The 22,789-nt window shown below is 35.4% G+C and overlaps 2 protein-coding genes across 2 annotated transcripts in view; both read right to left on the bottom strand.

The window, feature by feature from the left end:
* The window catches only part of LOC105224594 (synapsin), a 149,754-nt gene that overhangs the window by 115,180 nt on the left and 11,785 nt on the right, over positions 1-22,789 (bottom strand). The gene's annotated exons all lie outside the window — the stretch shown is intronic.
* On the bottom strand, positions 20,353-22,331 carry LOC125776229 (jerky protein homolog-like). Its single transcript, XM_049447368.1, is given in 3 exon segments — positions 20,353-20,693; positions 20,771-21,238; positions 21,241-22,331. Coding segments are annotated over 2 exon segments (954 nt in total). The 5' UTR covers positions 21,952-22,331; the 3' UTR covers positions 20,353-20,693; positions 20,771-20,995.

The following is a 22,789-nucleotide window of genomic DNA, read 5'->3' as shown; positions in this document are numbered from 1 at the left end:
TAAATTACGCACACAAAGTTTAATGGAACTTCTTCACTCATCGTAAAAATCGCCGAATGCACTTTATGTAGTGCAGAAGGGCGACCGTGTACTTTAATCCACCGATTTGTACCAATGGTTACTTTGATGTGACATTTGGCACAGAAAATTACTTCAGGAATGTTTTTTACCGCTACAACAACAACAGTATTACTTCCACAATGAAACAGGTGACTCGCCTTCTTGATTTCATTAGATTTGTAAATGAAAGTTGCATTTAAATTTGTTCACAAACTATTTTTTGTAAAGAACACTTTTGCTAGGCGAGAACTTTTTCCAAAATATATATGAAATTCTGAAATTATTTTTTTCTTAAAAATCAACTGCACAAATTTCCTACTCATCTTTGTCAGGAAGCATGGCGTCCATAGGGAGTATGTCGTTTAGACTTAACGCTAACAACGAACCTTAACTGAGAACGATACCCAAAATATACATATAAGCTTGTAAATTATTTCGGGTCTTAAAGTAACTTGAGGCTGCTGAGTTTCCAATATTAAAAGCTTTATTAAATTTTATTCATTAGTGACCTTAGAGTTTGGTCCAAGCTCGTTAGAACGTACAAGTAAAAAACACTTCAAAATAAATTTAAGTGCTTTAAAATAAACTCAAAATAATTTACCCATGCAAATATTCCGCATACGCAGCGGAACCTAAAAAGCAGTTCTTATTCTTTACATAAAAATAAATGTTTACTTATAAAAAAAGAATTTTATATTCGGTTAACTTATCTCATGAAGCCCATTATGTTATTTTTCACACATATTCGGGTGAAATATAAACACGCTAATTCTATTACCTTAAACGCCAAACAAAATGTTACATTCAGCCCGGAACTGAAAGGTAATGCCTAAATAAATAACTCTACGTACACACACAAACAACAATTATGTTTTCACACACATACATACATACATAAAGGCGCCATAAATTATGCGCCTACAGCAAGTTGTAACATTTCACACATGTGTACATATGTATATGTGTGTGTTTGGACACACGAAATATTTGTTTCCTCCGTTGAAAATACACAATAACGTCCCTTTTGCTGTAGCAGCAGCGTTGTTTTGCTTGCATGTAACACAGCTTTTATGACATAAAAGCCAAAGCACACACTCGTGAGTATAAATATTTTCAAAATCAGTCGAAAGGATACATAAAGGGCGACAGCAAAAAAGCCACTCAGGAAAGGCTGTCTACAATATGTACAAACTGTTGCAACATGTGTATTGTCACCGCGCACCTCATAACGAGGCTAACGCCCCACGGTCGCTGGCGTTTAAAAAAATTTAAAAAATTGTCAGATAAACGGTTGTCATATTGAGGTAGTTCACTAGTCAGTTTTTTTCAGTTTTTTAGTATTTGAAAGCAAACAAATATTTATGTTTTGTTCGCGAGAGTGTTTACAGCCATTTTTATTTCCGCACCAGTCACGGAAACACGAGTACTTGGAGCTGTTTACATGATTAACGTTAACTGTTGTTAATTGCATTGGGGCGGGTAGCGGGAAGGTGTGATTAATTTGCAATTTAATGATGCGGATTGCGCTGCGTGAAGTTTTTTTTATACATAACAGACTCTAAAAATTTGAAAAAAGTAAATATTTTGACTAAAATGTTCTGAATTTTTCCAACTAAACTTCTTCTATAGTGGAAATTGACATTCGTGGTGAATATTCTATCTCAATAGACAGATAGAAAGGTAAAAATTAGAGAAACTAATGCTCTTTTATCTCATAAGGCTTAAGAAATGCTGTACCCTATGCAAAATATACCTCATATCTCAGGGCAAATTCTCTTTCAGATCTCCACTATAATGCGGAACTAGTTTTCATGAAGTGGCGCCACCAAACTTTTAAAAATTTTCTGTCTGTCGTATCCCAAATGGCAGTAAAATTTTATCGTTTTGCAGAGTTTTTTTTTTCAAAAATCGAAGTAATCAGAATTTTCCTTGAAATTGTGAGTCATCCAGCCACTTTTGTTAACGACTTTAACAACGATTTAAACGCAGAAAGTAATGCTCGAAAATTGTTCTGTTAGCGTGAGAGATAAGCAGAAACTCTCAACACTATTTATGTCTTACTGCAGCCTTTAATTCTACTGACAGCTTTTATATTAAGGTAGCTGAGGCTTTTCTATGGAAATTCTTCAATTTCAAAACGCAACTATTCTTAAGAACCATTACAATAAGTAAAAACCGTAAACACTAGTTAAGTGAAACACGATTTTCGAGCTTTTATTTCTCAAAACCGTTACAACAGAATTAAGCCTCAATTTTAGTCATATGTATTTTCGTATAGTAGATTTTTTTTTTCAAATCCTATCATCATATCCTCAATAATTTGCTGGAAAAGTCTATAGTTAATGAATTTTCAAACAAACAAAAAATTAGCTTTTAAATAATCAAAATTTCCGTTCTAAAATCAAATTCGTAAATTCCAACTAATAGCAGACCCCTCCTACGACTGGCTGCATCTAATTTAATTCTCGCCTTAAGCGCCTTGAGATTGGCGCCACAAACAAAATATACCGAAAAAATTAATTTATATGCAGCCGAAGATAATTATCTCCCACGAGCAATAGAAAGACAGCGACTCACAGTTACCTTCCTTCGAGCAAAGTAAGCCAGTAAGCCAATCAACTACTTCGGATATGCCTTTAAGCTGATTTACCTTAAATATTATTTACCTTCACCTTATCGCTCAGTTGCCATCTGCTAGTGTCAGAGGGAATTCATAAATGAAATTATGCGGAAGTGAAGCGATTCGTAATATCCATGCCAGTAATATGTGTGCTCTTATACATATATCTATGTACATATGTATGAACGTTCTTACAGCACCTTGCTCTGCTGGCAACCTTCGGCTCGACAAACTGACTATCTGGCTGTTCATTAGCCATGTATGCGCATCGACGAAGGGATTTCTGCCGTTAATACCCATAATATCGCTGTCATTAAGAAAAAGTGGCGGCATAAGGGCGTATCAGTTGATTCAAAGGAATGTAGCTTTTACCTAGTATCCGTAACTGCACACACGAAGTAGACAAGGCAACACAATGTTATCAAATTTTAACGCTACAGTGTGAGACGCCACTTGCTGTACAGTGGGTATAAAATGGATAGCAATTAAATAAATTATTTCAGATAAAAAATTCGAATAACTTTTTGTTTTAAGTGGGCAATTATTGCAGTAAATTGTTGCTTACATTTTGGCAACTTTATAATATTTAAGTCGAGTCACAAACCACAATAACCATTAATTGCATTATGATACTTTATGAGGTTTGACAAATAAGTAATGAGACTGATTTTATTGCCGCGAAAAAAGCTCGCATGAGCAAGTTGAAGGCGAAAACGATGATTATTGCCTTTTTTGATAGCCGTGGAATCGTCCACAAAGAATTCGTTCCACCGGGGAAAACTGTGAATCAAGTCTACTATTGCTAAGTACTCGAAAGATTGCGAAAACGAGTCAACAGGGTGCGCCCAGACATCGCTCGTAACTGGATCCTTCATCACGACAACGCGCCGTGCCACACCGCCTTCAGCGTGTCCCAGTATTTGGCCTCTAAGAGGATCGCCGTGTTGCAACAGCCGCCGTATTCGCCCGACATGTCACCCTGTGAATGTTTTTGTTTCCTAAAACAAAATAGGTGGTCAAAGGAACCCATTTTGAGTCGATTACGAACATCCCAGTCTAAGCGTTCCAGAAATGTTACGAAGCATGGAAAACGCGCTGGAATCGCTGTATAACTGCCCAAGGGAACTATTTTGAAGGGGATATCAGAGTTGTAGAATAACTTTCGAATATACGGTTTTAGAGTAAATTATAGAAGTTGCTTCAGTGAAGCATAAGTAAAATGGATTCTTAGCTTTTGGAATATTTAAGAATACTAAAAGCTCTTCACCGAAAAGTAAAAGCTGTTTATTATATTCAAAACATTTACATATATAACCACTAGTCATTAGCTGTCAAAATCAGTAAATGAAGTAAACGAGATCAACTCCAAGCAAGATAAGCGCTTTAGAGCCAATCTCAAGAGGCAACATTTCTATTCTTCTATTACGCATCATTTCTTAATGTTTTAAATTTTCTTGAAAAAATATAGCACGCAAATTTAATCCAAATTGACATTTTGTTACACTGTAGCACATTTTCATATACGAGTTTTGCTTGGAACCTTTCTAACCTTTTACCTACCCCCTTTCCCCGCCGACAAACATTGTTATTTGTTATTGCTTGCTTTTGTCGGCAAAAAATGAAAGTGAAACTGTCGTCTAGCACTTTTATAAAAGCCTCAAGCTAAGTCTACGCAACCATAAATACACGAAATACATATTCACATGCCTCAACAGTTATTCTTGTTTACACCTGCTTTTGTGCCTTGAAATTTTTCCTTTTCATTTTCAACCTTTTCCTTAACCAATTTCGTATGAATGTGTTTATTAGCGTTATCGCTCGTCTTATCGTTTGCTGCTCAAGCTTTGATATAGCCTAAGTCATTTAAGGACTGCTTGTGTAAGCTCCATTTCACCAATTCCTTGCCATTTCCTAAAACTGCTTAGCTTTCTTGACATTGTTTATGCACAATTCTTTATAAATATTACTTTAAATTCGGTAAATTTTATTTGCTCACTTATTCGCTGAAGAATGTAGCATTTTAGCATAAACGATGCTTTGTATAGCGATTGCATTTGATTCTTGCTAGCCTGTATACTCGTACGCTTGTTACAATGTATTGCATCGATTTTCGCACAAACGAACAAATTCGTTTGCATTTTTATTTGCGTGTTATTTTGCTTTATGGTCTGGTTTTTTGCATAATTTTCTTATAAGAAAAGTGTAAAGTATTCATAGCTTTTCTTCAATTTTTTTTCATTTTTTCAATTTGCTACTTTGTTTCCGAAGATACAAATGTATTTTTTAGATGATAATGAAGGGTTTGTATATGAAAGAGGGTAATTCTTCGATTATTTAGCTGAGTAAATTCGCATTTCGCTTGAATTGGCATTTGAAAAGAAAGACGCTCTGATAAAATTTCTCATTCTACTGTAAAAAGAGATTTGATTTTCATCAATTCTAGTATTTAGAACTATAAATGACGTGATGGACAAATAATATAAATATTTCAAATATAAAATATGAATTATTGCTGTGGGTTTAAGAAAAGTTACTAAGGCATTTGGTGTTGTAAGTCTTTTCAGGTGCTTATTTTCTTATACTTATAATACTTATATGGTGCTAAATAAAATTAATTGATTATTATTCATTTCCATGGCCCATCAAGGTTAAACGAAACAAATTTTTACTAATAATCAGACAAAGCTTTGAACCGAGCAGCATTAATCCTTTCCAGAAAAAGAAAACCCCATAATCTGCGCCAACTACCATGAGATAAGCCTCCTGAACATCCCATCGAGCGTACTCTGTGAAATACTGAAACCACGTTCAACAGACTTTATCAGTGCGGTTTTAGATCTGGAAAATCTAAAATCGATCAGATTTTTATCATGCGCCAAATCTTAGAAAACACCCGTGAAAAGAAAATTGACACACACCGTCTCTTCGTTGATTTTTAAGGCGCCATGAATAGGAACTGCCTCTATGCCGTTATGTCTGAACTTGGTATCCCCGCAAAACTAATACGACTGTGTAAACTAACGTTGAGCAATACCAAAAGCTCCGTCAGGATTGGGAAGGATCTCTCCGAACCGTACGATATCAAACGAGGTTTCAAACAAGCCGACTCCCTATCGTGCGACTTCTTCAACCTGCTCTTGGAGAAAATAATTCGAGCTGCAGAAATAAATAGAGAGGGTACTATATTCTATAAGAGTTTACAGCTGCTGACATATGTAAGCTGATGATATTGATATCATGCCTCAACAATATTATTATTTTTTATGTTAATTTATAAAAATCTTTAAGATTTTTAGATTTGAGCTAACAAAGTAATATAAAATAATATGTAAATACCCTATGATTGTCTGCGACTGCTTTCAATACACTTAATTATTCTTCAGCGAACTTTTTTTGAACCAATAAATATATTACACGGGTTTAAAGGGTCCCAGATAGAAGTATATCTAGAATTTATATTATATTCCCAATTCAAACCTGAAAATATAAAGTACTACTTATTGGACCAAAGCCATTCCTCCATTCCTTAGAACGCCTTATTTAAACGCGTCATATTACTTTACTTAAGTACTATCAGTTAAGTTAAATGGTCGATTGTAACAGGAATCTCACATGGACAGCTTATGGCTGGTCCGTTGTGGTACCTAAAACTCTTATTAAATTGATCATAAAGAGCCTAATAAATCGACGAAGCATTTTGAGCCGATTACAAATTTGTAAAGATGACTAATGTCAGTTTCGGTTATGGCACCTGGTTCGCCGAAAATATGACTTCCAAAATCTGGACAGTGGAGGAGAAAGTCTCTGAATGTTTCCATCTCACCTTCTTTCATACGACTTTGACACTTTGCACTGACTGGATTGTTAGTCTTATAGCACTATGCCTATCGGACAATGTCCAGTAGGAACTTCTACCAATATGCAAGTTAATCTTTGCTAAGGGCAAGTCGTTTAGTATATCTCCTACGTTTTACTCTAGACCAGAAGGATCTCACAGTCGCAGAGGCTGATCGTCGACCAACCAGACCAGAGCACCTAAACGAGCCTGATAATGAAGTTGCTTTATGCTATATATAGTGGGGTTGGGTACTCCCTAACTTACTTTGAACGCAGATTTTGCGATCTTAACGTTATTATTGCCGTTTTGCTGTCGGCAGGACAGTCCAACATCCTTCAACTTTCTCTACTAGAAAAAGCTCACTGATCATTTTCTCTCCCACATATCCTTCGTCGGTATGTGAGCGGAAAACAGCCAGCAGGAGTATCCTCTGCGACGCAGTGGTCCAGGTATTCAAGCATGCAATTGAAGGAGAGAATTTCAGCATGACCCTGAGCCCAGGCTTTTATCTGAGCTTTAGAGCGACTTTTGCAGCAATGCACCTATCTATCCATGGGTGCTATGTGTAAAATGGCTTTAAGTAATATTGTTGGTGTGGTCCGCATTGTACCGCTTCTTAGCGAGTGTAGCCTTTTATAGCGTTCTCCTCCAGACGCTTACACCATGGAGCATTATTGGCTTGAATAAGACTTCGTAGAACCAAACCACCACCTTTGGTGAGAGTTCCCACCAATTCCCTATATCTTCTCTATAAGGCAACCGAGGTTTACTTAACCCTCTCCTCAACACTTGGTCTTCCTTAAAGTTTTTCATCAAGGATAAGCGTCAGGTATTTCATCATATCAACAGGTTACGTGAGCGATTCTCCGAATAAGAAGAGATGGATTTTATGCCTCTTGGTAAATAAAATCATTTAAATTGTACTTGGGCCGATGGCAAAGTAGTTGATATTACATAATGACAGCTATTGGAACACATACCGTCTGGGTAGCACAATTCTTTGAATAGAACTTAATTAAATGGAAACCAAATTGACAGAAACGGATACGCCAAATGGGAATTCGAAAAAAATCAAACTCTAAGAATCAAGTCTCTCGCAAAGCTTGTGAAAGGGAATGCAATGAATACAAGAACAAAAATTCAAAAAAGAATTGGAGCAAAGCAATCAGATACAACTCATTTGGCAGTTAATGTCGGTGCCAAATTCAAAGTCACTAACACACATATGTACATATGGCAACACACGCACACACTTGCACAGTAACAAAAAATAAAAAAAAGATACGAAAAAGCATTATACAAAAAGCAAAACACACATACATAAAGACTAATGTGACTATGGCATGTGTTGTTAGGATATACTCAGGTGCGAGTGCGGAGCACCGGAGAAAGGAGGAGACCGTTTCAATTGAAAGGAAACGGAAACAACAACCGAATCTGTTGGCGGCGACAGCACAAACTAACAAAACAGCTACAAATAACGGAAATCAGTGCGCTGCACGGCGCTTTTAAGGTAGACAAAAAGGGAAGAAAAAAGAAAGAGATAGAAAACGCAAACAAAGCAAGAAGAAAATCATTTTCTCTGCCTTCGTCATTTCCGAAATGAAAGAAATAGTCGACATAATGTCTGCCAAAAACCGAATGCCTTAGTGATTTCACGTAAGTTTTCAGGCACAGCTGTGCACTGGCACGACAACAGGCGAGAATCAATGTGAGCTCACGCTACATTTAAACACATAACAGTTGCTTACATACCCCACACACACCGTTGTGCCATATATGTATATGTAAGCAATTGTGTATGTTTGTATGTGCACACTAATTTCAGTGCTTTGATTTGGCGTTTGTTTTTCGCCAAGTGTTTGTTGGCAGCGACTCGTGGATTGGCTGGTGGCAGCAGTTGGTAAAAATGGAAAATCAATAAGCTTGGAAAACTAACAAAAGCTGTATTGTATAAATGGCGTATTATAGTGCTTGCTTTGTATTGATATGAATGCTGCTTTAAGAAATTGGTTATTTTTCCAAGAAGGCACCGAGTTGAAAGTTAATTTTAGGAAAATAAAATGTAAACAATTCGAAAAAGTATACAATTTATCGAAAGTACATACAGATGATTTTGCGATACCCACCTATTTTTCTCAAATTCTTTAACTGCAATTGATAATTTTAATACAAATGTAGATATCTCAATGGGGCTTGGTTATTTAAAATCACATAAATAAATGTTCGAAGACTGAATACCAAAATGTATTTTACGAGAGGATATTCATATACTTCCCTAAAATTGAGTCGTCAATGGTCATTTTGTGTATAATATAGATTATTAGCAGCTTTTACGGCCGAAGATATGTCAAATAAATGTATAAATCACCTCAAAAATAGGCATTAAGCCAAAAATATTTTTCAGATTATGCCGTAATATATGAATATAGGACTTAGCAGTTAATAAGACTACAGAAACATCTCATTGAAACATCTATTTATCGATCTAATGATCTTAAAGAGAAAAATTATTATTTTGAAATCTGAATTCATTTTTGTTTCTAATTCTACTTCTAGACACAGTGTAGCTAGTCTTTAAATACTGCCCTGTAACAAGCAAGAACGGTGAAAATTTTTAAATCTTGCTAATACCATGTTCAGATCGACACTTAATCACATGATTTAGGCTGTTGAGTGGTTTATCCTACCAATCCTATAAATTTATCAAGATTTCGCCATACAAAAATGATAGTTCAAAATCACTTCATTGAAGTGATTTGAAACAGATCCACGCTAAATTTCTCTGTGCGACTCTGATTTTGCGCCATCCACTTGTCAGCACTGGAAATCTGTTACATTATCACAGCTGATTTAGACACTATAAAAGAAAAAACCTAAACAATCAAATTTTTTTTAAGCAAAGAATCTAATTTCACCTGAAAATCGACTTAAAAAATGCAAAAATGCGTCCATTATTTCCATTATATGGGAAATATTTAAAAGAAGACGCCTTTAATTTAAAAATCCTATATGACAATTTTTTCTTATGATAAATATTAAGCGATGTGAATTCTTGAATAGCAAAAACAGCTGTTTTTCCATCTTTCCAACGGCAGTGAGAACGGGCTGATTAGTAAATGTATTAAATGTAATCTAATCCCTTTAAATGTTCGGTCTGAACATGGTATAAAGCCCTAAACGACCGTTCATCACTTGAAACACAAAAGCGTAAAGCGCAAACTATTCTCAAATGGTTGCAAATATTTGGGAAAAGTATTGCTAGTTTTCGAGCTTTGATAGCATTCAATAAGTTTGATTTAAAAATTTAAATTAAGACGGATTTCAATTTTTGTATTGCAAACGTGTCTGAGGTGAACAGCTTCTTTGGACAACTTATCAGTTGTAACAACGAAATACCTTTTTTGCAAAACTTTTTCCAATTGACTGCCTACTGATCCGTTTAAGCTGATGAAAATATTATAAAAGTGAAAGATATGGTGTTTGAAAATCGTAAGGCAAGTGTTAGAGAGATTGCAAGAGAGCTCGACATCTCTCTCGAATTCCTTCGAATTATTTTTGTAGATATTTTGGATATGAAACGACTCGGACCGAAAAAGCTAAACTTTTTCAAAAAGAGCACCGTAAGCAGGTCTCTTATGAGTCTCCTTATGAGGTTCAAAAACAATCATCGGAATGGAGAGAAAAAAGCGAGCCAAAGCTAAAAAACCCACACCAAAGCCGCTCTAAAATCAAGGATCTGCTCATTGTTTTTTCCAATATTTCTCTTTTAGTACATCAGGAATTTGTTCCGGGGACAGATGATCAATAAGAAATTCTGTTTGGCTTTATTGAGGCCTTTGCGTGAGAACATCATTCGAATACGGCCGGAATTGTGGAAGAACAATTCATTGATTTTACAATGCACCATGGCATAGAGTCACAAGTGTGACCGAATTTATAGCCAAATCGATTAATTACCGTATTCACCAGATTTGGCTCCATCTGATTTTTTTTGTTCCCTAAACTGAAATTACTGCTCCGTGGAACACGTTTTCTGTCGATCGAAGAAATAAAACAAAATTTGCTGAAGGAGCTGAAGGCCATCCTAAAAAGTGCTTTTGAAAAGTGTTTCGAGGACTGGAAAAATGGTAGGCATAATTGTATTACATCTGGTGAGGGATAGTTATTAACATAACTATTTTAAATTTTATTCGAGGAATATTTCACTTTACATTTTATGTCAAAAATAATAGCAATGCTTCCAAATATATAATGCACAAATACAACAATTTTTAGTACCCCAGTTTTATCTATACTAATTTTATAAAGCTGAAGAGTTTGTTTGTTTGAACGCGCTAATCTCCGAAACTACTGGTTCGAATTGAATAATTCTTTTTGTGTTGGATAGTCCATTTATCGAGGAAGGCTATAGGCTATATAGCATCACGCTGCGAACAACAGGAGCGAAGAAACAGTAGTAAATGTGTAAAAAACGAGAGAAATTATTTATCTTTGAAGGCTTCCGTTCCTTGCGCTGCGAAAGCGGTTCAAGATACACAAAAGTTATGTATGAAAGAATTATTTCTCTTTTAATGATCTAAATAAAAGTCCGTGAGTACCGTTTTTTGGTCGAAATTATTTGTTAGAGTTGCATTAATATAATAATATTAATTTTTCTTCTGTCGTTACATGTAGTATAAAACTATTCAAATTTTTGAGATAATCCGTAATTTTTGTGGTTAGCAGTCATTTTATTATTTTAGATCTTACTCGCTGATGTTAATTCTTGGATTCAGGACTTTACGCAGAAATGTTGTTGAAAATTGGTGATGGTTGTTTAGCTGTTGACGTTGAAGGCTATATATTACTGTCAAGAGAATTTTGTAATTTAGTAGAAAATGATGTGGATTTCATTGCCAATGTTTTTCCGGAATTGCAACAAAATTTGTATAGTGATCAGTGGTTGTGTGCAAGAGCAATATTAGCACCAAGAAATGAAATAGTTAATAGGATCAACACTGATATTTTAAACGAGGTTCAAGGAAAAATGAAGGAATATTTGTCAATGGATACAATTATAGATATGGAATTAAGTACTTCATATCCTGTGGAGTTTTTAAATTCACTTGAACTATAGGGTGTACCGTCACATAAACTTCAATTGAAACTAAATGTACCAGTAATGCTTATGCGAAATCTATATGCTCCTCTGCTATGTAATGGAACAAAGCTTCAGATAACAAAATTGGGACAGAACATACTTGGTGCTACTATTTTAACAGGTGTCGGAAGGGAAATATTGTTATGATACTTCGGATACCAATTATTCCCACTGACTTTCCATTCAAATTTAAAAGGGTTCAGTTTCCCGTCAAGCTTAGCTTTGCTGTTACTATAAACAAGGCACAAGGACAAACATTACTGGTAGCAGGAGTGCATTTAGAAAACCCATGCTTCTCTCATGGTCAACTTTATGCAGCCTGTTCACGTGTATCTAATGCCCAGAATTTGCACATATTTGCACACGACGGGAAAACTTATATCATGGTCTACAAAAATATCCTAGATTAATACTTTGTATTTTATTTTTTTAAATTGTTAGAATTCAGAATTATTTATTTTTGTTACGGTGAAATATTTTTTAACATTAGTTGTTGCATTTCAATACGCATATTTTAAGGTGTTGAATCTTCTTTGTCTGTAGGAATTTTTAAAAATTGTTGATCTCAGCCAAGCAATAAAATTTAGTTATCATTTTGACTCATTTCTATTATAATAATTATTATACCCTTACCCTTTTATATGAACCTCCAAGGAGTGTAATGGCCACGCAAGAAGCTTCGGTTTGAGCTAGATTAACACAAATAGCCAATCTGTTTCAAATTACTATTTTTTGGAATTTCTGCCAAGTCAAATCGAGGCCAGATTTGATTTCATGCTATGTTTTTACTTTTATAAAATTAAATAAATTACAAGCAAAAAATAATTAAAATTATAATTTTTTCATGTCACTGACTACATTAATATTAACATTACATTAGCGATTAATCAGAATATTTAGTTAGTACAACAATTTCATAATATTTTATATTTTCGTTCCTTCCCTTGAAAAGGTGAAAGCATTTATATTTTATGGTACACAAAAGCAACTTGTCATTAACATATATTATTGCCAGAAATTCCATAAACCTGATATGCATTTATATACAATACATATTTATTTATGTATGTATGCATATCATCCACTTTTGTCTACGACCACATGCACACCTTTTCATTTTGTAAATTAATCCAAGTGAATGTGCATTTTCTTCTTGATGTCAGGCAGTGTTGGCAGCAGCCAACAATCATCTCATACCAGGACAGCAGCCCATTTATCATACACAAACACACACTCATACACCCACAGCCATGTTCACACAGGTCTATTGTGAGCCTTTGCACACTTTTCTTAATGCCGCTGCAATGTGTCTGAGGCAAGAAAAAGCGCGTTTTCACCAGTTAAGGATTTCATTATGCAAAAAAGCGCGAGCGCATGTGTGTGCCACGGCAAATAATGCACACCAGTGTACATACGAAAAGCAGAAGCATACTTTAAAACACAATTGCCAAGTCTGCATAGGTTCTCATAGCGCTGAGCCAGCAGGTGTAACACTTGCGGACTGCACGAGAGCTAACCCATTTTCCCTGAAGCATTCACTTTTTCTTTTCAGCGGAAATTCCGCCACAAAGCGATTCAAGCTGTGCAGCTTGGAATGTTTGCGCTTACAAATTCACATCCGCTTCCCGCACACCACACACTTTCACAAGCATTTGCAGCTTCTTTAACGCCTGCATGCAAATAATACTTAGACGATGGCAAAATGTAAATCAACGCCAAGCATGCTTGGAATGAGGTTGGCAAGATTAAAGCGCATGTGGAAGGGTGTGCATGGCGTATGAGTAACATCGATTGAAGTTACTTTAATTTTCTGTTGTACTCACAGGGTTGTAGAGTAAAAAGTATTGAGCTGCATTTTTACATTCTTGAATAACTGAAATATTTAAAAAGGATTTGGAAGTATTAAAATTGCATTCCCGTTAATTAGAAGTATGTAGAGAAGATAGAGAAAAAGTTGTGCCATTTAAGGATTTTTAATAAATATTAAATAAATTTGTAGGCTTAAAGTACAGTTTATTTCCTAAAGATATTATTCATTTAGTATAATATTGAATTTTTTTTTAATTTTGAAAATTGTATTCTGAGCCTTTAAAATTTTTTAATACAAAAATTTTTAATTAAAAATTAAATTTTAAATATTTTTTTTCAATTTTGGGATTAATAAAATCTCAAATAAAATTTCAAAAATTGAGAAAATATTTTTTTTTTATTTAAAAATTAAGAAACAAATAAAAAAAATATTTTTAAAATTTGAACTTGGAAAGTAAACGTATAAAAAAATAAAAAATGGAAATAAATTTTTTTTTGTTTTATTTTTTTTCATTTTTTTTATTTAAAACAACATTTTTTTTTACTTTTAATGTTAAAATTTTTTAACTTTTCATTCCAGTATTTGGGACTAAAATAATTTTTAATTTTTTCAATCCGATATTTAAAATTAAAAGTTTCAAAAATTATATGTAATTAAGATATTCCGCATTACAAATTAAATGAAAAATATATATTAAAATAGTGGTTATTTACAATCCTGGTTTAAATAATATTTCAAATTGATGTCTATAGTTTTTGAGCCACGACCTTCTAAAGTGTAGCTGCTGGGTTCAATCGGCTCCTTCAGTTTGTCTTTTACCGCGTCTTTCTCAAAAGTACAATTTTCAAACTTGCTTTAGGGATTGCTTCAACCAATCAATATCAATTTTTTCTCAAGCTCTTTATATAGTTCCCCATGCAATAAACTAACAGTTTTTTGATCCGATCAGAAATCGAATTTTGCCAGGCCAAAAAATTCTCTTGCCTTCGTAGGCATGAACGCTAGGTGCGCTCCTTAAAATATTGAAGAAAGAAATTCGATTCCTTTTTCCCCACTTAAAATAAATGATAAAATATAGGCCTTTTTAGTAAAGTAGGCGGGCTTAAACCCTTCAAGATTTTGTGCTTTTGCTACCTTTAATTTGAAGCTTTAGCATTCCATCATCGTCATCAACAGAGAGAGAGCGAGAACACGAGACAGAACGTGGAAATAATAATCAATCATTTAATGCCATAAAAACATAAAAAGCACGTCAAACACACTGCTGACTAGCATCTTCAACTATAAAGCCTTTAACCAAGCGCAGTGTGCTGCTGTACTGAACAAATCCTTAATGATGGATTGAACTATAATCATGCAATTCAATAGCTTTATGCCCATGCGTCTTCAACTTAATGCTCCCACCTCAAGAAAGTGTATACTACACACTAAACTATACACACAAACACATATATATGAATTACATAATTATCTTGGCGCATTGAGCTACAGACACACACACACATCGATGAAACACCCGCAAGTATTAGTGCGCTAAAAGTTTTCATGCCTCACCGGGGGAAATCGACAAGTTCGACACACGCAAATACCCGCTTCAATTGCCAAAACTAAAAGTTTATGTGGCGTCTCTGCTGTCAAGCAGAATATTCAGATTTTTACGACACTTTCTGATAACCCAAAAGTTTTGCGGTACCAAGAATCTTTGCGCCGCTGATTTAGTAGCTGCTCGCAGTAAAGAGGGAAACTATAACATAACTATAACATTAACATAAATACATTGAGCAAGCGGATAATTTTATATTATTTAATGAAGAGATTCTGTTACGAAGGTAAAATATGGGTAGTGTATATGTACGTACTAAAAACAAGGGTGAACAACAACAACAAGTTGAAATAAAGTTTGACCTCATGGGATCTTATAATTTTATATCCATAAAGTTTTTACAGAACATTCAGCTAAGTAAGTTTATTTTTTACCGCATACAGTCGAACTTCTGAAACGATGTTGTCTTAGTAATTTCATAATAAAAAATAAATAAATAGAATGTCCTCATTACAACTATAGTGGTGGCTTTTGTAAGTTTGCTTTAATTTTTGGCGATGAGGTTCCGTCAATGATCAGAGTTTGTCTATGCTATTGTGAACTTAATCGGGGTCGTAGGTCACTTCGAGACAAATTTCCTGGAAGTTGTTCAAAATCAGTTGTTTTTCTGGAAACTATTGCTGCTGAGCGAAAACCGATATTGCCAGATCGTGTTGTGACCAATCGTGAGATTGAGAAAACTGGAGTGACCGGCGTATACTGTGACCCGGAAGTTGTCAATAAAATAAATATTTCATTATTAATCAATATTTATTTTTTCGCCTTCAAAGTAATCCCCACCAAATGTATTACACTTATGTCAACGATTTTTCCAGTTCTCGAAACAACATTTTTCATAAGCACTTTTTGGGATGGCTTTCAGCTCTATCAACAAATTTCGTTTTATCTCTTCGATCGACTGAAAACGGGTTCAACGGAGCGGCAATTTGGGAAACAAAAAAAATCACAGGGAGCCAAATCTGTTGAATACGGTGATTGATTAATGGTATTCATTGCGTATTTTTCATTAAATTTGCTAACAATCGCACTCTTTTTTGAAAAAAAATTCAGCTTTATAGGGACGTGTTGAACAATAACGCATTTCATACCCAAAATATTCATCAAAAGCATGCGAAAGGACTCGCGAAAGATGTCGAGCTCTTTTGCCATCTCTCTAGCACTTACTATGCTTTACTTTTTTAATATTTTCATTAGTTGAAGAAGTCGAAGGTCGTTCAGAACAAGGCATGTCTTCAACGATCTCTCGACCATCTTTGGAGGGTTTGTATCACTCGTATGCTTGTATTTTTGAGAAAACCAAATCACCGTAAGCCGCTTTCAACACTCGCAACGATTCCGAACACGAAATTTGTTTAGAAATACAAAATTTTAGACAAATTCTAATATTTTTATCCATTGTACAAATCGCATATCACTACTAAGATGTACCAATACAGGTGCTTTTTTGTCACAATGTGCATTCAATATTGCATGAAAATGTGATTGTAGAAATTTTTTCTACGTTGGATCCCACACGATCGAGAGAAATGTAAAAAAAATACTTGTACTATAGCGGTGCTTCGGAACACGTGTATGACATCGTGATGGCCTCTTTTTATTCTCGTAAGTAAAAAATAAATAAAATAAATTGAGAGACAATGCAAAAGTTTATAGACAAGATCTATAAATATAATCTTCGCTTGTTTAGGTTGGTTTTCATCGTAGTCAGCTAAAGGCAGGCCCAAGAAACGTGCTGTATCGACGGCGTCGGACCATAGAAAGCATGGTGCTGGATAAATGGGATTCATTAAGCATTCAAAGAGGTGACTAGAGTCATGTGAAAACTCATTGAACACAGGACATATATTTGGTATTACGTGCGTGCGTGAAATTTTTTGCATCCGTAGTCTGGCCGGCGTACTGTTCAATGTCGTCGACGTAATTATGGCATGTCCTCTTCATGCTCTTAGGAGACGCCTCAGCTTGTATCCAGGCCTCACAGGAGTTACTAAGAATACAATGTTCTGACACGCCTGAGGCTTCTGCGCCTGCGGTTTACTAAATTCAGGCATCCATATTAGTGAAATTATTCAACAAAGAAGTTCCATTAAATTTTGTATACGGAATCAAATCTCTGGTGGCGAAACATTTAGAATGTTTGTACAAATTATTCAAAGAGGGTCAAGAACGCGTTGACGATGAACCACGTCCAGGACGGCCATCAACATCAGTTGACGATCAACACGTCAATAAAATAAGGGAATTGGTGCCTGAGAATCGCCGATTAACAGTCGAGAGACCTTACTGGCATCGTTGGAGTATCGGGCAAATCAGTGAAAGCCATTTTGAAAGATTATTTCGCCTAAATATTGGTTCCAACATTACACTATGTCATATATTTCCCATACAATCGATTATTTTGATTTAAGCTTCGCCTTAATAATGGTTGGCTCGAAAATATGAAAATTTATGGTATTTGTAATTGCCTTTGAAGAGCAGCTGTTTGAACTCTTTTTAGAAAATATTTCAATAGCTGTAAAATTTACTTTATTTTCGGCTAGAGATCTCTCAACATAGAAATTTCAAAAATATTTTAATCAAACATGTATTTATTTGTTGTTGTCTATCGATTATTTATGTGAGTTTTGGATTGGTTGCTGTACTTTATTTTGTCGTTTGCTAAAAATTATGTGCGAATAAATTTCGCGCAGAAAGCATAGAAAAATCCATCAGCTGCAGTTTATCTGATGCCACAAAAAGTTGAGCTTCAAACCGCTGAAAAGCCCACGCATTAACGCACACATAAACATATGTATATACAAACACAGATTCACGCCTCACGGGTTTTGTATGCATTTTCTTACGATTGTTTGCATTCGCAATTATTCGAGCGAAAGCGACACACTAACTCATATACGAACGCAAATAAACATACATACATGCATGTGTGTATAAATGCAACGACTAATGCATGCCACCGACATATGCACACATATTTCATGCATATTTATGCGTGTTGGTTTATGTGTAATATTCCGCACACAATTGCAGCTCGCTTGTTGGCAAAATAAATCACGGCGAATTGAAAAATAGCAAGCAGCGTCGTAACTGAGAAATGATACAAGCACTTTCCCAGCAGTGGCTGGTGTAATAAAAAAGGATTACCACTTCAGTGCCACCATATAAGAGTAAATATGTTTTTGCAGATATGTATAAAGGTTTATAACGGGTGATTTTTTTGAGGTTAGGATTTTCATGCATTAGTATTTGACAGATCACGTGGGATTTCAGACATGGTGTCAAAGAGAAAGATGCTCAGTATGCTTTGACATTTCATCATGAATAGACTTACTAACGAGCAACGCTTGCAAATCATTGAATTTTATTACCAAAATCAGTGTTCGGTTCGAAATGTGTTATCGACAAATTTTGTTCAGCGATGAGGCTCATTTCTGGTTGAATGGCTACGTAAATAAGCAAAATTGCCGCATTTGAGGTGAAGAGCAACCAGAAGCCGTTCATGCCCATGCATCCCGAAAAATGCACTGTTTGGTGTGGTTTGTACGCTGGTGGAATCATTGGACCGTATTTTTTCAAAGATGCTGTTGGACGCAACGTTACGGTGAATGGCGATCGCTATCGTTCGATGCTAACAAACTTTTTGTTGCCAAAAATGGAAGAACTGAACTTGGTTGACATGTGGTTTCAACAAGATGGCGCTACATGCCACACAGCTCGCGATTCTATGGCCATTTTGAGGGAAAACTTCGGACAACAATTCATCTCAAGAAATGGACCCGTAAGTTGGCCACCAAGATCATGCGATTTAACGCCTTTAGACTATTTTTTGTGGGGCTACGTCTAGTCTAAAGTCTACAGAAATAAGCCAGCAACTATTCCAGCTTTGGAAGACAACATTTCCGAAGAAATTCGGGCTATTCCGGCCGAAATGCTCGAAAAAGTTGCCCAAAATTGGACTTTCCGAATGGACCACCTAAGACGCAGCCGCGGTCAACATTTAAATGAAATTATCTTCAAAAAGTAAATGTCATGAACCAATCTAACGTTTCAAATAAAGAACCGATGAGATTTTGCAAATTTTATGCGTTTTTTTTTTTTAAAAAGTTATCAAGCTCTTAAAAAATCACCCTTTATATAGTAATGTATGAAAATACATATGTATTTTAGTACATATATGTAATATGCATTTCATGTGTAGACACTTGGCTTGAGGTCGAAGACATTTATGACATCCTTTTTGTCCTACATAACGAAAATGCAAACGCATGCACGCCCAAGCAATACTTATACATACATTAGGGTATGCGTTATTTCCTAAATTGATGATTATTGCACTGAAAGTTGTTGGCTCCGAAGTTTGTAACAACCAGTAGGAAACGCTGGCGGCTCTTTACGATATGAGTGGATTTAGCCAGGTCCGTCTGTTTGTCCATCTGTCTGTATATACGCAAACCAGTGCCTGAGTTTTTGAGATATCATGCTGAATTTTTGCATGTGTTCTTCTATCCCCAAGAAGCTATTCAGTTGTCGGAACCGCTGATATCGGACCACTATAGCACACGGCTGTCATACAAACTGAACGATCAAAATTAAGTCCTTATATGGAAAACATTTTTATTTGACAAGATATCTTCACGAAATTTTACACGGATTATTATACAAAGCTAGGATGTAATTTCTTAAGAAATTGTTCAGATCGGACTACTATAGCATATAGCTGTCATACAAACTGAACGACCAAATCAAATTCCTGTGTGAAAAACTTTTTTATTTGACGCGATATCTTCACGAAATTTTGCATCGATTATTATCCAAGGCAAAGATATAATCTGTGAAGAAATTATTCAGATCGGACTACTATAGCATATAGCTGCCGTACAAACTAAACGTTCAAAATCAAATTCTTGTATGGAAGCTTTTGTATCTGTGAGGGGTATTATAGCTCCGTTGCAACCTAAGTTAACATTTTCTTTTAGTTTTTGATTCAATGTAAAGAATCTCCTTATTTTCAATTTAAACCGCGCCTAAATCATTTTACTTTTCGAATGCACATTCCATGCGAATTTTTGATCTTTTGCAATAAAGGTTTTAAATCCAAAGAAAGTAAACTTATAACAAAATATTAAAAATATTGTAAGTTGTATACAGCGCACGCTTGATAATCTGACCTAATTAAAACCAAGGCAGTTCACATTATCGAAAGTGTTCACATTATGGAATGCTCCAACAGAATAGGATAATACGTATTTATATATTGGAATTCACATTTTATTCATGTTTTCATTACATATACATTTTTACGTAACACATATTATACAAAATCTAGGTTTTATTTGAAAAAATCAGTCATCCTTTTCTGTATCTTCTGCGTTTCTAAAAGTTGGAGCACAGCTTTCTCTCTTAGACGTCTTAGTACATTTACATCATTTAGATCGACGTCTTCATGACCAGCCCACCTTGTCGCCTTGTTGAAAATTTCAACTGCTTCAGTCCGCTTAATTCTCTCCTCTACCTCCGATACGCTGCCTTCATCGGAATCGTCTTCTTCTTCATGCTCGTCATTTGCATTATCACCTTCAATTCGTTCCATTCATGAACGCCTGGTAGCGTTAATTCAGCCTGAAATGGTTAATAAGAAAATCATTTTCAATAACCTGCATACTTATCTTTGTGCGATTCTGCGAAAACGAACAAACCTCAGCATTCAAACTGTTAAGGAGATCGACGGTATTGCTCATCAAGGCGCGAAGTTCAGCTCCCCATTTTTTCTTTTAAAACTGCGAGCGGAACACTATCTTCGGGATCGTCATCATCTGCCGTAAAATTTAAAATATTTTTCCAGCAATTAGCTAATGTTACTTCGCTGACACGACTCCAAGCGGCATCCAAAAGATTTATAGCTCTTCGTAAAGTAATTTTTTTCATCGAAAATTGGAGTTTGTAGCTGCTATTGAGGCTAAAAGGCTGTTTCTGTAATGCAACTTTGTGATCTTTATGGCATTTTGATCCATTGGTTGGATGAGGGGAGTAACGTTTGGTGGCATAAACATTGCCAAAATTTGTCCATCCTCCGTTGCCAGCTGAGCTTCATTTGGGTGAGAAGGAGCGTTGTCGATTAGGAGTAGAGCTTTAATTGGCAAACCTTTCTCCTTTAACAAAATACAAAATAAATCCTCACCTATAGAACGAAGGACTCATGAAACCTTTCCTTGAAAACAGCCGACGATATCCAGGCGGATTTTGAGCTCTTATAGTCTGTGGGCCATTGAAAGTTTTTAAAGCAGCGTAGATTCTTTGCCTTTCCTATTACCAAAAGTTTCAGTTTATGAGATCCAGTGGCGTTTGAGCAACATAAAAACGTGATTCGCTGCTTTTCCGACTTAACGCCTGGGGCTCTCTTTTCCATGCTGGACACGTACGTTTTTTCTGGCAGAAGTTTCCAGAATAAGCCTGACTCATCAGCATTATATAACTGGTCGTTACACAGCTCCAGTTCGGCCATTTTAGCTCTAAGTTTTTCCTTAAATGGATCCACGAGCTGAGGCAGCGAAGATAGTTTTTCGCCTGATATTTGCAGCAGTCGAATACCGTACCTTTTTTTAAATCCTTGAAGCCATCCATCACTAGCGTTGAAGTTAGATTCATTTTCCTTTCCTTGTGCATGCAGTACTTTGGCCTTTTCTTTCAACATTAAGGCACTTACTGGACAGTTTTTATTCCGCATTTTGATAAACCAACGATAAAGAGCTTTCGCCATTTTGGGCAGCTCTGAAGGACGCAGAGTTCTTCTTTGTCCAGGTCCCGAGTATGTGTTGTTCACGAACATTAAAATCACTTTTTTTTGCTTTGATTCCACAAATTGTTGATTTAGCAACATTATATTTCTTTGCTAAGAACGTCATAGATGAGCCTCTTTTTAAAGAATCGAGAATATCAGCTTTTTGCTTCAATGTCAAAAACGTGTGTTTTTTAGAATTCATTTTTAACAGAAAATCTAAAACGAAACACTCCACGCGAATACAAAATTGCAACTGAAGTATTCTACGCAGTACATGCAATACAAATCAGAGTCTTATTCTACAATTAGGGGATTCCCCAAATTCAGAATTAGCTGAGATCTGTGTAAACCACATTCAAATACTTTAACGTATTTTGTTCATATTATAGAGCCTTTTGGGTTTGTTCACATTATAGAGTAGTCAATGCATAAAAAAGTCTGTTCACATTATGGGGTGTTCGAACTATAGAGTGTTCACAATAGCGAGCGTGCGCTGTATGTGTATGGAAAAAATATAATTTAGGTAGGGTTGAAATTTAAAGTTCAGGGTGAGCTGGAAAAAAATTAAAAAAATAAAAAAAATGGTAAAAAAAAGTATTTTATTTTTATTTTTACCCAACCTAATAGGTATATACATACATATGTATGTTTATATATGCGTAACCACGTAATTAATGCAACTGCATAGCGTCAAAATGTTCAGCAATAAAAAGCGTTCCTCAAAATGCCACAAGATTTGAGTGAAACTCTAGCAAAAGACATCACCAGTAGCTGCAGAGGCTTCAACACGTGTCTAGCACGCTGTGTGGCAAAACTAACATTATATGATAGCGATTAAAACGCATTTCTTATGCAACCGCAAGTCGAGTTTGTCTAATGCCGCATACATACACGCCAACCACACCCAAATGCCAGCAGAACTGCGTAGCACAAACTA

Source organism: Bactrocera dorsalis, chromosome 2 (genome assembly GCF_023373825.1).
Source record: "Bactrocera dorsalis isolate Fly_Bdor chromosome 2, ASM2337382v1, whole genome shotgun sequence".
Taxonomy (NCBI): domain Eukaryota; kingdom Metazoa; phylum Arthropoda; class Insecta; order Diptera; family Tephritidae; genus Bactrocera; species Bactrocera dorsalis.
Note: the sequence above shows the minus strand (reverse complement) of the source record. Positions and strands in the feature narration are given on the sequence as shown.